Source organism: Drosophila albomicans, chromosome 3 (assembly GCF_009650485.2).
Source record: "Drosophila albomicans strain 15112-1751.03 chromosome 3, ASM965048v2, whole genome shotgun sequence".
NCBI classification, from domain to species: Eukaryota; Metazoa; Arthropoda; class Insecta; order Diptera; family Drosophilidae; genus Drosophila; species Drosophila albomicans.
In genome coordinates, this window is record NC_047629.2 from 19836178 (window position 1) to 19852532 (window position 16355).

A 16355-nucleotide genomic window follows, 5' to 3' on the forward strand; every position below is an offset into this window, starting at 1 on the left:
AAACTAAAAGTTTCCTTTATGTGCCGTTGTATCCTTTTAAATCCTTTGACTTTGTGGCACAGGCATTGTTACAGTGGCAAGTTGGCGTTGCGCCTTAATTGTTTTCCAATTAGCGTGCCCGCAAAAAAAAACTTTAAAGTTCATTAAGTTGCGCGTTCTGTGCTCGCGCATTTTATTCTTTCGTTTTTGTGCCATGTTGTTGTCTCAACGCCAACACCAACACCAGCCAACGTGGCGTATGATGAATTTTTAATTACGCGAGCTCAACAAAAAAAATAAAACGAAGGAAAAAATTAAAAAACAAATACAAAAAGTGAACTGTTGGCAAATTGTAAAACTCGCGCAAAAACACGTAACGAATCTGAGTTTTATTTTGTGTTGTTTTCTATCGTATTTTTGTGTAGATGTTTTATCTGTCTGTGTGCAGATTCAACAAGAGAGTCTAAAAAAAATAAATGGTTCTGAAATTGCTGCCACAACTGCAACAACAGGCTTCAATTGTTGGCCAAATGCCAGTGGCTGCCGACTGAGCCACGTTAATTACACAAACAAACCGTCAGCGGCAGCGGTTGATTGTTGGCGCCGAGAGAAGGTCGCCAGGAGTGAGGGGAAAGCTTAGGCTGCAATCCAAATTATGGCACTGTGGCCCTGCACTTGGCCATGAATTGCAAATACTTATGACACGGCTCAATTGCACTGGTTGAAAGCGAGCAAAGTTAGCTGCAGTTCGACAGACTGTTAACAACTGTTAAAGTTCTTAAAAGCTTTTAGAAAAGTTGATACTTTTGAAAGCTTTTCAGATTAGTTATTTAATTGCAGATATTAGAGACTTTTGCTATTTTTAAAATCATAAAGTTTTGAAATCATTAGAAAACTTCCACACATGTTGTAATGACAGTAAATTTGGGTCATCTAAGATATTAAGATGCTTTAAAGCTTGCCATATTTGATTAATCTTGACTAAAACTTGAGCTTCCAATTTGAGTAACAAGCTTTTCGAAAAGTTTATACTTGACCAGTGTTTATAAAAATTATAAAGACATTAAATTAAGATTCGCATTTACTTTGAAACATTTCATTCTTCAAATTACTTAACTGATAGTTGAGCTTTAAATTTACATTTAAATAAAAATGCAGTTCTTAAATGCAGCTATCATTGTCGCATTTGTTGTTGTTGTTTTTCGTGTGCATGGACAACGTTATCATGGAAAACAATTTGATTGTTTTAAGCGTTGAGCGTTCAACACTTCTTTGTCCACTATTTCTGTTGTTGTCCTGTTCTTTAATATGCTTTTTAATACTATCGTCTGATTGCAGCTGTAAATGTAAATGTCAACAACAATAAAAAAAACGTGAAAAATCATCACAAAACACGAAAAAATCGCGTATTGTCAACAGCATAAGCGCTCAACATAAAAATCATTATCAACAACATCAACATCATCATCGCCTTTATCATCATCACCTTAAACAGGAGAGTTGGAAAAGTGGAATGTTGTATTCACTATTTGTTGCCTACCTACCCAACATCACAATCGCCACAAGCATTTTTCAGTATTTACAATTTCCCTTATTGGTTGCATATTCGTTGCTTTTCTTCTTCTTCTGCTTCTCATTCGTTTTGCTGTTGACAATATGCATTTTTATTTTCATTTTCATTTTCAGTTCTGAATGCATTTCCACATCAATATCGAGTGCAGTGTGCGGTGACAATCTGACATCTGTACTCCACTCAATGGCATGTTAACTCATCTAGCACTTTAAAATGTAATTTTCAACACATATACTCGTATATGTATTCAACATATTTGTATTCTATCTGTTTATCAATGCATTGAAATTGCATTGCAACTGTTATTGGTGACGATTGAAAAAGTGTTATTGAAAAAGGATAGTGGGAAGGCTTTGAAAAGTCAGGCAACCAAGTGAAAGCTTTGGGGTTGCTGAAAGGTTTTTATATGTTTAATGTCTAGCATCAGAACGAGGATGAACATAAGCATTACCAACGTTAACTACGTCAATATTATTATTGAAATTAGCGTTTTAAATAGTATTGTATGATTGTTGTAAGCATATTAGTATTGAGAAAACAATTAGTTTGAACATTGAAAATTATCGTAAGTATTATCATTGGCAGAAGTATCATTATTATTTATATTAATGTTGAGAACACTTTTAGTTTTATCATTGGAATTATTATTATCATTGTTCTCGTCATAAGCATTATCATTGGAAAAATTATCAAGGGGAGCATTGGTGTTAGCATTCAGAAATTAAAATAATTATTATATTATATTATTTTATTATTTATTTTTATTATTAAGTTAATAGAATTACCACAAGTTTTAGCATTATTATTGTTATGTATTTATCTAATACATTAGCATTAAAGGTAGTACAAGTTAAAGCATTTAAATAAGTTTTACTATATTTTTGAATTTATATTTATATTAGTATTGTTTATATATAGTTTTAACATTAGAATTGACATTACTATTATCATTAACATTATCGAAAATAATAATTTGAACTTTTCCATTAGCAATCATATTAATATTGTCATATTACTTATTGCATTGTCGGAAAATTCATCCCAATTAATAGATGCAAATTGCAATGCAGCTCAGTTTTATCGTCGTCGCTTTTTATGACGTGCTCTTCAACCAATTTGCTTAACTTGTCCCGCTGTGCAGCGCTCAGCGTCCTGTTGGCAATGCTTACTTGATGTGGTTAGCCTGTTGCTGGCTGTTGTTGTAGCATCGCTGAAGTTGTCAGCTGGAAAACTACAAAGCAGCTGCGATAAGCTGTCAGTCGACGAATGGGGCGAACGCCGCGTATACGCAATTTCATCAGCCAGCATACAAATCAACTTAAGGCTTGATGAAATTAATGGTAGGAAAGCGGAAGACGAAGAAGTTTGGCGGAGGCGGACGAGGAAGAGAACGACTTAAGCTGTGGTGAAACTGATGTGCGCTTTAAATGCCTTTAAGTTAATATTTGTAACTTCGATTCGCGGGGCAACTCAAGTCAGGCAAGAGAATAATAAATTCTTGTGCTCAACAACTGCACCGACAACTTCGATAAGGCACATGGAGTTTCTTCCTCTTCTTCGCTGTGTCTGTGTGTGTGTGTGTAGTATACTCTAGGGCTGCGAAAACTTTGAAACAACAACCGAGCCGCACACCACAAGTTTAGCGGCGACATTTCCTCTGGGCCTTGACGCAAATTATGCGCAAGGCGGCACCTGCGACCTCTAGCCACAAAACCGCCTTGCCACATGCTGCCTCATCTCTCTCGGCTCCTCTCGCTCTCTCTCTGCCTCTATCGATGTGGCGTCTTGAATTGTGCCATCATGAGTGAGCGATGACTGTCGAGAAGGACTTTGCATGGGCTGTCATATTATGCGTGTCATGTAATTTGTATAGACAAGCAGACAGGCATAGAGTCTGGGGAGACGCGGGGCAGACAGACATCGTAATTTATGCAATGCCAAACATATCCATCAATCGCACGACCTGCTCCAAATTGTTATATTATATGCATGGGGAATGGCAACGCATGAGTGCATCTAATAAATGCAATTAGCATTAGTGTTTGCGTTAGCATTACCATTAATTGACTATTTATTATTTGCCAATGCAATGCAAATTGTTTAGCAATTATTTAGCTAAGTGAAAAAGCTGTTTTTCCAATTAAAACAAATAGTTTAATGTGCTCTCACTCTTTTATAGTCCTTCTATTGCACGGTGTTTCCTTCTCTCTCTCTCTCTCTCTCTCTCTATCTCTTTCTATCTATCTCTCGGTCTCTCTGTATTTGTAGCTGTGCTTGATGGCAACGTTGTGCGATGTCAAAGTTCAAATTATGAGTTCATCAAATGTCGAGGTGCACACAAAGCGACACTAGAAACAAAGCACAAATACACTCAACGACAGACAGCTCGAGTGCATTGTCTACAGTTTCCCTGTCTTCCTCCATATGTATTGTGTGTGTATGTGTGTGTGTGTGTGAGTGTCAGTGTATGTGTCAGTATATGACATACACAAATTCAGCACGAGTTGCCCATGGAGACGCTTGTAAAGCAGCTGGCAATCAAGTCAGGTGACAGGTAGCTAACAGAGTGTTCATTACCTGGGAACCAGACAATTCAGCAACACGTGAAATAGATATGGATTACGAGTATTTTCTGATTTAAGTATAATTGAAGCCGATTCCCACGTTTGCTATATTTAATTATAAACTTTCTTAAATGCATTTTCTTTATATAATATTTACAAAATAAGTACAACAGCTACAGACGAGTGTGGTAATAATAAAATCAAAACAGCGGCAATATTGTTTAAATATACTAAATAAATATACAGAAATATACCTTTAATTTCAATATATGCCGTAGAATCAATTAATGCACCTAATCTACGACAGTTACAGAGGGCTTCCCTATGTAACATTATTTCTTGAATTAATTCGATGTTTTTATTAGATATTCAAAAATTATGAGTATCAGGTATAAGAATGTTTTCATTGACAACGGGACTTTACTTTATTTTAGTGAAAATCTGCTTTTATACTTCTCTCTTTTAGTAAGCAGTAAATTCAACAATACATAAAATGAATGCAGATTATTTTCTAATTTAAATTTAATTCTAGCGGTTGGTTATAAATTTTTCAAATTTTTTAATAATAATGAAAGTGTTTCCATGCCGACATGACTTACGTCTTATGCCACTGGGGTATTCAACAATTTTTCAGCGACTTCTTTTGTGTTTGTTGTGTAAAACTGGCGCTGTCGGCGTGGTTGCCCTGCACTTGATGATGTCTCTATGTCAGGGCTCTCTTGAGGGGTGCCAGATGCTGTCACCCCGTTTGACCATAAACTAGCTTTGTAGCGCCACAATCAGACCCAACAGTTGCTGCCACAACTGTTTGGAGGCCCTGTTGATTGTTGATTGTTCACTCTCGACTGTTGATTGTTTGTTTGTTTGTCTATTTCTATTTCTGTTTCTGTTCCTGCTTCTGTTGTTGTTGCTCTTGTTTTGAGTCATCTGTTGAGTCAAATGTTGCCGGGAAAGGCTTCAGTTCAAAGTGTTGATGTCTCTCTTGTCATTGCACCTGTTTATAGTTCAGACTTTGTGTGTGCTAGTGTGTGTACGTGGGGAATGTTAATGGCATCGGAAGTGCACTTAATTTAATTAATATGTTTATAATTGCAAGCTGAGTTTCCCGACGGCTCTGAAAAAGCGGCAATCTATTAATGCACAACTCGAGCTACACAAATAAACTCAATGCAGACGAAAAGCAACAGTTTAAGTTCCCTTAATTCTACCTCTTTCGACTATTGTTATATAAAACTATTATAGATAATGAGTTTCAATGTTTATATTCCTAGAAACTTGAAATTTAATAAATAGTTATGAAGGCGGAAGAGTATTTTTCTAGAATCGTAGAAGAATTTTTTGGAACAGTTACGAAAGAATTACGGAAGAATTACGAAAGACTCGCAGAAGACTTTCTTGGAAGGCTTGTAGAAGAGTCGTGGAAGACTTTGGAAACACTTGCGGTAGATTCGTAGAAGAAGGAGGTTTTGAAGGAGTTTTTTTAAGAGTCGGACTGGGAACTCTTATTGAAAATCAATTTGATCGACTACGATTTCACATTCCTTTGAAGTAATGACAGCTCTCCATTTTTTCTTTTTACAAAAAACGTAGACACTCTGCTCCCCTTCTCAATTATCGAAGCAACATTTTTTTATTTTATCGGAAAACTACTTCAAACCGATAGAAATTGTCAGAGAGTTAACATAGTCTATATAGTCTAATTCAAGATATTTTAAATATAAAATAAATACTCCCAAATTGTTGTGCGCTAAAAAAGTTGTTTGCGATTCACAGATATCTTAACTAGTTGGTGTCAATTCAAGCAAAGGATCCAAGATGTCAACTGGCTCATCGAATATTGATCCCATAGAGTTCAACGAACAGATACGCAATCCTGAAATTCCGCCGACATCAGACGACGAGCCGTTTCCGGTTAATCCACAAACCCCAGTAACAACAGACAGACAGTCTTCGGGGCAACGCCGTCGACGTCGTCGTCGTCATTTGATGCCATCTAATGTCCACTTTCGCATTTATATAGACCAATCACCACGCAATCAACTACCGAGCCGAGCCCATCTGCAAAGGATTGTTTATGCATTATCACGATCTTTGCGCTCAACCAATGGTGTTCCAGTGGATCGTACTCCAAGAGTCACCTATCGCACGATGGGACCCATTTTATCCATCGATGTGCACAAAGTTCCGTGAATAAGTTACTATAAATGTATTATCAAGTTGGAGTCTATGGGATAATATTTATTGTATTTATTTTTATTTCACTTGCTTCGATTATCTGTTTATAAATCATTATTATAGTAATGTTAGAAATCAATAAGAAAAAAATGTAAGAAATTTATGAGGTATTGAATGCTTTTTTTATTTGTTAGTGGTCGTCGAATTGAATTCTTCGAATTGATTCCCATTTGTTTCTTTCTGATGACAAATTTTAGCACATAAAACATAAATTTCCTCATCTACTTGGAGCAGCTCGTGACGAATTCTATGCTAATTATTGAATCTGTATAGCACGCTTGAGTTGTAGTAATTTGATTCAATGATGTCAAAACTAATTGGCATCACAAATGGCTTCAACTATTCTTCAATTATTTGACGTAATGTGTCAGATGCGATTACAACAAATTGTTGCATAACGAATTGAGTATTGTTTAATCGAGTTAATTAGTTGCCACACAACGCTAAGTAGCTCAAATCAAACGAGTAGTCATAACTTTTCCCTCATGTGGCCCACACTCACTCATAATATCAATTATTCAATTAGAATTCCAAGGGCTGGGGTGAACTAGAGAGAGGTTGACTGGAGTGGGGCATGATGAGGAGACGGAGATGGAGAAGTAACCATGACAATAAACATAATTTTCATGTACTTAATTTTTAATTCGAAAAGCAGCTTTTTGTTGAGTTGCTTAACAAATACACTCGCTGAGTTCATTATCGAGAGCGATAGAGAGACGGAGAGAGAGAGAGAGAGAGAGAGAGAGAGAGAGAGAGAGAGAGAGAGAAGGATAGAGAAAGAAGGTGCTGTAGTGGAGAAGTTCATTTGAAGCCATTAAAAGTTAAAAGTTATTGCAAGTTATAACCAATTAAAGACCAAAAATAAACATCAATTATGTGGTAGTCATAAAGAAGGAAGCCTTGTGCATGTGGCACGTTACTTTGTGTTGGCAACTTTTTGTGGTAAGCATCAACTTGCAGTATATGAAAGTGCAAGCTGTAAGTAATATTGATGTATGCGCTTCCAACTTACTTGTATTGTTCTCGATACATAAGAGAAAATTGTAAGAAATGTTGAATCTTAGATGCTTGAAGTGTGTGACGATCTAATGAGATTAAAAATAATAACAACTAACATAATTGAAAAATGAAGCGAGGAACTTCTTCTGAGTCGTCTGCCCCTTGAAAGGCTTAGACATTTTTGAAAGATTACGAAAAACTTCAAAGACTCAATAATTACCAAACTAGAGCATATTGAATATCAAGTATACGTTGTATTACGTATTATAAAGTATACGTAGCTGGTATTAGGTACACATCTTGTAATTATTTAAGAGTAGTTATATGTATGTCATCTTGTAGCCTTCGCTAAAAAATTTATGCCAAGTGCCTCTTTTGAGGGTTATTATCAAGAACCAGGTGTCAGTTCAGTTCCTGCTTAAGCCAAGCAATTAGAATAAAGGTGACACAACGTAGAAAAAGAAGGCGACTAATTAAGTAATTTCAAGACTATCAAAGAAGCTGTCCAAAGCATATGTCATATATCCCATGTAGACCTCTATAAAACCCATTGTTCATATTACGACGCAAGTTATTAATTTGCAGAATGTCGATAAGACCAAGTGAAAACTTTTCGCGAATTATTCGCGTTGTGCGCAATGTTGCAGTATGTTTGGGCATGGACACCTATGATCCGAATTATCGCGTGAATAAAAAGACTGCAATGACTTTGTCTGCGATTATAATATATTCTGGGTTCACAATCACGACTGTGATCCGTCTGAAAAATTGGAAGTTCGCATTGCAAGCTTTGGTATTGGCCGGCTTTGTGATACAGAGCTTAAATAAGTTTTATGTTGGAGTCCGCCATTCACAAAAGATTTACCAAATCTATCATAGTGTAATTAAAATCTATAAGGAGTTTGAAAACTACCCGGATCCCAGATATGCAAGTGATTTACATCAGAGTTGTCGCAGATTACGAACTGCTTTGATTGTGGCCAGCATCATGTATGCGGTTGGAGTTGTGGGCATGATCATGTTGCCCATTTTCGTCTCTTTGTTTACGGACAAATTCACTTTCATGCACTTTCATATCCCGGGCATCGATGTGACAACTGAGATGGGAGCTTGGATCACCCAAGCAGTACATGCCGTCAGCATGGCTATCGCAGGACTTGGATTATTGGCTGGCGACTCGACTATCATTGTATTTCTGATGCAGCCGTTTGTATTCGTTGATATTTTGCGACTTAAAATTTACGTATTCAATCAGTTTGTGGACATACCTGGAACTCGATCCGAATCGGAGATTCAGCGAATGCTTGTCGATATTATGAAATTTCACCAGGAGTATTTGAGGTGAGAGTCTATACCAGAGAATGCTTTCCAATAACATACTCAATCACAATCAATAATCAAATGTACTCTATTATAAGATACCCGCAACTCATTTTCAACAAACGCAAAAAGCAGTGCTGTATGATTGTAAAACAAGTAAGAAAGTACAGTCGAGTGTGCTCGACTGTGAGATACCCGCTACCCACTTTTAATAAAGGCAAAATATTGCGGTATCATTTTCAAAATATACCGAAAATACTAAAAATATACCAAATGGTATGTTTGGTATATCGATATAGTACACCATTCAAAATATACCATAGACAGCACAATGTGCCAGATTGTCGGCCAAAGCAACTCAGACCCCTAGTACGTAAGCGTTTTTGCCCATACAAAAGTATTTCTTTAATACCTTCCACAATTTGTATCTGATTGCAAACAAATTTTCAGGAATCATAACTACTATAGTTATTATTATATATACCAAAATTCGCAGCTTTAAAATTACGCTTGTTATTTGATTTTTTTGATTTGAGGGGGCGGAAGTGAGCGTGGCAAATATTTGAAACAAACTTGATCTGCGTGCAAACATAACAAATGCTGTCGAAAAAAAATTATAGCTCTATCTCTCGAAGTCTCTGAGATCTAGGTGTTCATTCGGACAGACGGACAGACACACAGACGGACAAACGGACATGGCTATATCGTCTCGGCTGTTGACGTTGATCAAGAATATATATACTTTATAGGGTCGGAGATGCCTCCTTCTACCTGTTACATACATTTCCTGTCGGCACAAAGTTATAATACCCTTCTACCCGCTACCGGGTATAACAATACCATAGAGCACAAAATATACCGGATCGTCAATCAAAGCCTATTGGCTTTGCATTTAAAATAGTATTTTAATTATATTAGTAGTATTGAGCAGATTACAGTTGATAAAATCCGGATGCATTATATTCAAGGACAAATATTTCTGCTTGTAATCAAAGCTTAAGTTTTATCAATTGAATTATTTATATCCGTAAATTTAATATATTTTTATTTGTATTTGTATTAAATAGGTTTATCTTTCGGTGCAACGATTTATTGTCTTCGATTGTATCCACCCAAGTTTTTAGCGCAGGAGTTTGCTTGTCATCAAAGCTTAAGTTTTATCAATTGAATAATTTATATCCGTAAATTTAATATATTTTTATTTGTATTTGTATTAAATAGGTTTATCTTTCGGTGCAACGATTTGTTGTCTTCGATTGTATCCACCCAAGTTTCTAGCGCAGGAGTTTGCATTATAATGACTATATTCGTTCTGATGACCAGTGATTGGCTCGGTGGATATTGCTTTGCCATTGTTCTCATTCCAAACTTGTATATTTATTGCATCCTCGGCACATTTGTAGAGAATTGTGTAAGTAGCATGCTTCAAGCACATTTACTGGTATTTAAATTAAATGAATTTCTTCAGAGTGCTACCATCATGTATGAGGTCTACAATATCTCGTTTTACAATCTGAAAGCTCGCCACCAACGTCAAGTTTTATTTATGTTGAGCAAAACACAACGGACTGAAATGATGCAAGTACTTGGCGTAATGCCTTTGGATGTGAGCACAGCTCTGCAGGTGACTTATTCTTAATGTAGAGAAATAATTAATTAATAATTAATAAATTATTTTTCTCTAAAAACACAGGTTACAAAAAGTATTTATAGCGTTACTATGGTGATGATCAACTTCTTGATTATTAAATAAATTAATGTGCAAAACAAACATAATTTTTATAATTAATAAATATTCAACGTCAAGGATTTACGCTAAGGCTATATGCAGAATTGAATTAATTTCAAATTTATTGAAAACAATGACTGTAATACATCTTTGTAAGTATTGTTTATTAAATTTGAAATAAACACCAATTATGTGACAGCCATAAAGGAGGATGTTTGGAGTTGGTGGCAGGTTACTTTGAATTGGCAACTTTTTGTGGCAGGCATCTACTTGCAGTATATAAAAGTGCAAGTTACATGCCATATCGATATACTATATGCGCTTACAGTTTATTTAAATTGTTGTCGATATACAACCGAAAATTCTGAGAAATTTTGAATCACAGATGCATGAAATGCTTGACGATCAAATAAGGTTCAGGTTATAGAAAATAATAACTCTGAGCTAGTGAAAGTTATAAAATGAAGCAAGGAACTTTAGCTAAATTGTCTGCCCAATAAAAGGCTTATAAACTGAATGATAAACCTTGCTAAGACTTCGAAATATTACACATATTTTAATTATTTAAGAGTAGTTATAGGTATGCCTTGTTCAGTTTATTTTCGGTTCATACTGAGTTTCCTGAAGTCTTCTACTCCGCAATAGAATTAATGCCAAGTGCTTCTTTTGAGAGTTATTATCAACAAGTTCAAGGTATCAGTTCAGTTCCTGCTTAAGCCAAACAGGTGACACAACCTTGAGAAAGAAGGCGATTAATTAAGTCATGTCTGCAGTCTCAATGACACTGTCTAATGCAGATGTCGTATATCCCATAATGGTATCTATAAAACCCATTGTTCAGATTACTACTAGTCAGTCATTAATTTGCAGTATGTTGTTACGGCCAAGCGAAAACTTTACGGGAATTATCCGCGTTGTGCGCAATCTTACTTTAATGTTAGGCGTCGACGCCTATGATCCAAATTATCGAATCAACATGAAAACGGCAATGACTTTGGGTGCTATTGTTACTTATTCGGGGTTTACAATTACGACTGTGATCCGTCTGAGGCTTCGTTCTACAGAGTTTGAACAAGTTTTATGTTGGAGTCCGGCATTCACGAAGAATTTACCAGGTCTATTACAGTGAAGTTGAGATCTATGTAAGATTTGAAATCCATATCCCAGATATGCAAATAATTTGCATCAGAATTGTCGCAGATTACGAACTGCTTTGATTGTGGCCAGCATCATGTATGCGGTTGGAATTGTTGGCATGATCTTGTTGCCCATTTTCGTCTCGTTGTTTACGGACAAATTCATCCCGATCCTGCACTTTCATATCCCGGGCATCGATGTGACAACTGAGATGGGAACACTCGATCTCTCAAAAATACTGGTAGTGGAATCTTCGAAACTATTTGTGGAATGAATTAAATGCGGTCATTTCTAATTAGAAGTTTAAATTGAAGAGCGATTTGAGATATTGGTGAACTCAAGTGTTGTAGCTTGGCAGCAGCAATGTGATGCAATGTGTGGCTTAAAGACGGTCAACTTTTCTCAATGAATTTTCGTAGAAGAAGAACGTGCAGCATTTGCTGTGTGGCAGTTGCATAAGTAATCAGGCCGGCGGCCACAAAAAGTGGCAACTACAAACTGGCCATTCAGTGTGCAAGTGCCAATGTGCAACTGCCAAGTAAATGCAGGCAAATACATGCAAAATTGTTGCATAAATTGCTGCTGAATGTGTCTGTGTGTGTGTGTGTGTGGCACTGTGGCTTAAGTTGCAACAAGAAAGATGGCAGGATATGAACATGTGTTGGCTGTAAGTGCACTTTGTCTCTGCATGAATAGAAGCAGAACCAGCAGCTTGCCCCAATGTCTGTCCCTTTTGTCTCTGTGTGTGTATGTGTGTGTGTATTTTGTGGCACACACATTTTGCATAAGGCGCACCTTTGGGGGCAACTGCAACTAACAGCACTTTAATAAACAGGTATCTAATAGATGCTCGACAGTCTGAGACCGCCTTCGAGTGGATTGCTTCAAGTGCAGCAAGTGTTTAGTTCCATCTGCAACTTGGTGTTGCTTTAATTGTTCAACACAATGAGCATTGCTAGCACTTAACACACACATTCTCTCTTTCTCTCTCACTATTCATCTCTCTTTCTCTGTCTGTCTGTGAGTGACAAACTTTGTGCTGTGAAGCATTTGCAGTCCGGTTGATTCCTCATTGAATGGGACAAACAAACTTTTCCAGCAAGTTAAACACTTTCGGTGAGTGCAACAGACACATTTAATAAGTGAGCGAGCGTAAGGACACTGCTCAAAATTGTCAAGGTGCACACTGAAGTTGACTATCTTAACATCAACACAAGTGCTTGAGACATTTAACATTCATTGCAGCATATCTATTTTGAGAGCCTACGCAAACTTTGCAAGTTGCGCATACGCCGCATTGGCGCTAAGATTACAAGCAGTTATCCGCTTTGGCAGCCCAAACACGAAACTATCAGGGAGTGCTAATAATAATCTGCATTTTAATTAACTCTAAAGATTATCAAAAACTAGATACAAAGTAAAGTGAAGAGAGAGCGAAAAAGGTAAAAGCGTCGCTAGAGTCAATAGAAATTCAGAAGAAAGTATATTCAACTCTTTGTAAACCGGCTGTTAAGTAGTTGCGATATTTATTATATGAATTAATTATTGCGAGGAGCTAGCTCATAGTTTTCAAGAACATTTCTTAAGTCGAAATAATGAATTATGTTTATCTCTAACTACTAACTACTAAAGTTTAACTTTCAAGTATAGCAAAAACATACAGCCGTGAAAAACATCTTCGAACGACTTGTTTACAAAATTTGTTTAAAAATTACGAACAAAATCACAGTTATATCTGTTTGACTGGAATTCCTTTTCCTCTTTAAAAATACAAGAACGAGAAAATAAAATTTTTAATTCGTGAATTTCAACAAATGCCTTAATCACTAAGTAAATAGAAAATTGAAATAAATACATATTATTTTGAGTCACTTTTGTTTGTATTCTTTAATTAAAATTTTTTCATTGTTTGAAATAGCTTTATTATAAAAGCTTGAAATTGTTTAATTAAAGAATAAGAGGAATAAGAGAACAAATAAGAGGTTTTTGTAAATACTTTTTCCTTTGCATTATATTCAAAAATTTTTTATCAATGCTTGTTTTTATATATTTTCAAATGTTTAAATAGGAAACGACAAAATGACAGGGAATGCTTGTAAATAATAAAAAAGGCATCTTCGACCGATATAATTTGTATTTATATCAGCGTCTATAGTCGATACTTTATGGAAATGACCCTCCACTTGTCTGTCTTAAATTAGACAAAGGGCTAGAAGCTCATCTTCGATTTTTTAAAGTCCATTTTAAAGCTTGGGAATCGAATCTTAAATTTTATTACAATAAATAACTAAATAACAACAGTCTTTATGATTCATGAAGATTTTTTGTTGGGATCAAATAAAAAAGTTGGAAGTTATCCATATCAGTTAAAACCACAATAAAAACTCTTGTACTGACTATATGAAATGAAAATTTTCAATCACAAAATTGTAAAATTTTTTAGAGCTATATATAAATCAAATAAAAAACAACAATGTAGAAGAAAACGACCTGGTAAACTTAAAAGGGGTGAATATAACGACTATAATATGCCACATATGAACCTAAAATATGTTCGTAGGTAGATGTAAAAACTTTAGCAATTTAATGATAGGGAAAACTGTTGAGTTTTCCAATTTTATGCAAATCAGAAAAAAGATGAATATTTCAAGTCTTGTGACATTGAAGAGAGTTGTAAAAAGTGGAGCGTATTTTTTTTGGCATTTGAAATGTGAATTTATGAATAAATCTGACACGATAAATGTGCTTAATTTCGAACTTGTTAAAGTGGAAATTTAAGCGCAGAAACTGTCAGCTCAGCAGCTGGGCAAATAGAGGAAAAAACGGGTTGAAGTTCACATGTCAGAGCCAAGTCAAAATGAAAATGCAAATGTTGCCGCTGTGCGTGGGTGTGCGTCAGCATGTGTGTGTGTGTGCGTGGGTGTGTTGTATCTGTGTGTGTGTGGGGAATACTGGAAAATGTAGAAGCTGAAAACCTGAAAAGTCCAGCTACACAAAAAAAAAAATCTCCGAATGTAGAGGGAAAAATGTATATGCAGACAAGAGCTGGACGAATCCTGAACGTATCCTGATTTCTGTGGAGATTCAGGTGTCAGCATAATTGACGTCAAGCTGTCACTGCTTTTGTGGTTAATTAGTTGCAACACACCGAGTCCCAGATAGCAAGAGCTGAAATTGGTCAGCCAACCAAGCAAACGAGGCAATCAGCATGGTGCCACATCTTGGTGCATCCTTATCATTTGCCTTTTACACCCGCGCACACACACACACAATAAAAACCAAAAATTCAATTAATTTGTGAATAAACGCAAAATTGAATTGCGTTCACTGTTGACGGGGGCCATCGTCATCTGTGTGCCTCTTTAGGCTTCTTTTGTGTGTCCCCCGCCCCCCCGCTCTCTGCTGCTTGCCGCATAATTGCCAGTGACATGGCCGCACTTGTACTTGGGGGTTTTGCGGCACGCTGAAGCTGATGCTGAAGCTGAAGCTGAAGAGCATGCCGACGCCATGACGGCTTCTTAATTAAAAGACTGTCAATCTGTGTGTATGCATTGCATTGCCCGGCACAACAACAACAAGGGAACAGCGGCAACAACCAGAAGCTGCAACAACCAACGCAGCAACAGCAGCAACAGAATGCAGTCAGGCAAGCAGCAGCGACGAGGCAACGAGGCAACGAGCCTGTCATAGCCGTACTTGCACCAGCATCCGGGAGTGCTATTGTTAGCATCAAGTCATGCGCGTGGCAAGCAAAAATGGTTAAAAAAACACAAACACACAAACACACACATATACATTCAGGCACACAGTGCAGCTGCAGCGGTGGCAGCAACGGGAACTGTGTTGCAATGCAATCGCACTTCACTTATAAGCAGGAAAATGCTGAGAAAAACCGGGAAGCGAAGCATAAGCATGTAGCAAACTTTAACCATAACAGGACTTCAAAATACCCTAGAATCAGTTGGTTTGAAGATGGCTTAAAAAGTATACAAAGTGAATATAATGAACTCAGTTTCAGACTATGCAGAATAACTTTTCAAACGCTGCAGAAAATAGCTTTATGAAGTTTATGAACTCTTATATTTTATTATAATCCATACATATTGTTCTTTAAATTAATATGTTTAAGTAGCAAAGCTACAATTTGTGTGTAATTCAGACTCTATTAGGTTTCAAAATTAAAACACATTCTATTGTAAAATTTATTTTGCGATTGTAATTAAACAAATTATATATAAAATGCAGAATTTTGAATAAATTAGTTTGAATAAATAATTTAAAATTCAAAAAATGCAAATATTCAGATAAGTTTTTAACAAAAAAATTAAATAAATAACAAAATTTATAGAACGAAGTATTCAAATTTTGGTGTTAATTAAAGAATCTAAAAATTCGAAAGAAAATAATAACTATTTTGTTCTTTTATTGAAAAGTTGTTATATTTTAAAGTTAATTATGTTAGAGTTCTGCTACAAAATATGACAACTTAAGTGATTTACCATTTTAAGCTATTTACAAGATTTGTAGTAAAGACCGAAATTACCGAAAGCGATATTTGAATAATGAAATAAATAATAATACAGAAGTAATATTTGGAACAGGATTGTGAAACATATATTCTAGGTATAACGTATTAAATTACTATGAAATTGAGTTGAACTGAGTAAGCCAACTTCCGCAGTGAATTATTCAACTTTAGGTGCTATAATCTGTGAGATAATCGCACTTTAAGAGCAGCTTCTAGGTATCTGCCTGCTGCTTGGCTGTTGCAAAGCTGCTTTTAAGTCTGGCAAGCTCTGCTTAATTATTTTTATTTGTC

At 36.0% G+C, this 16355-nt stretch overlaps 1 protein-coding gene across 1 annotated transcript; it reads left to right on the forward strand.

Annotated features, from left to right (window-relative positions):
* Nucleotides 1-7936: 7936 nt before the first annotated feature.
* On the forward strand, nucleotides 7937-10423 carry LOC117566609 (odorant receptor 67d-like). The gene is made up of 4 exons (XM_034246149.1): nucleotides 7937-8691; nucleotides 9892-10081; nucleotides 10139-10294; nucleotides 10364-10423. The coding sequence occupies exons 1-4, from the start codon at nucleotides 7937-7939 to the stop codon at nucleotides 10421-10423; spliced, it is 1161 nt and encodes a 386-aa protein (XP_034102040.1).
* The last annotated feature ends 5932 nt before the right edge of the window (nucleotides 10424-16355 follow it).

Coding starts and splice junctions, on each gene's coding strand:
- LOC117566609 (XM_034246149.1), top strand. CDS start 7,937: ATGTCGATAAGACCAAGTGAAAACTTTTCGCGAATTATTCGCGTTGTG. Junction 8,692..9,891: donor TTTCACCAGGAGTATTTGAG/GTGAGAGTCTAT, acceptor TGTATTAAATAG/GTTTATCTTTCGGTGCAACG. Junction 10,295..10,363: donor ATGTGAGCACAGCTCTGCAG/GTGACTTATTCT, acceptor CTAAAAACACAG/GTTACAAAAAGTATTTATAG.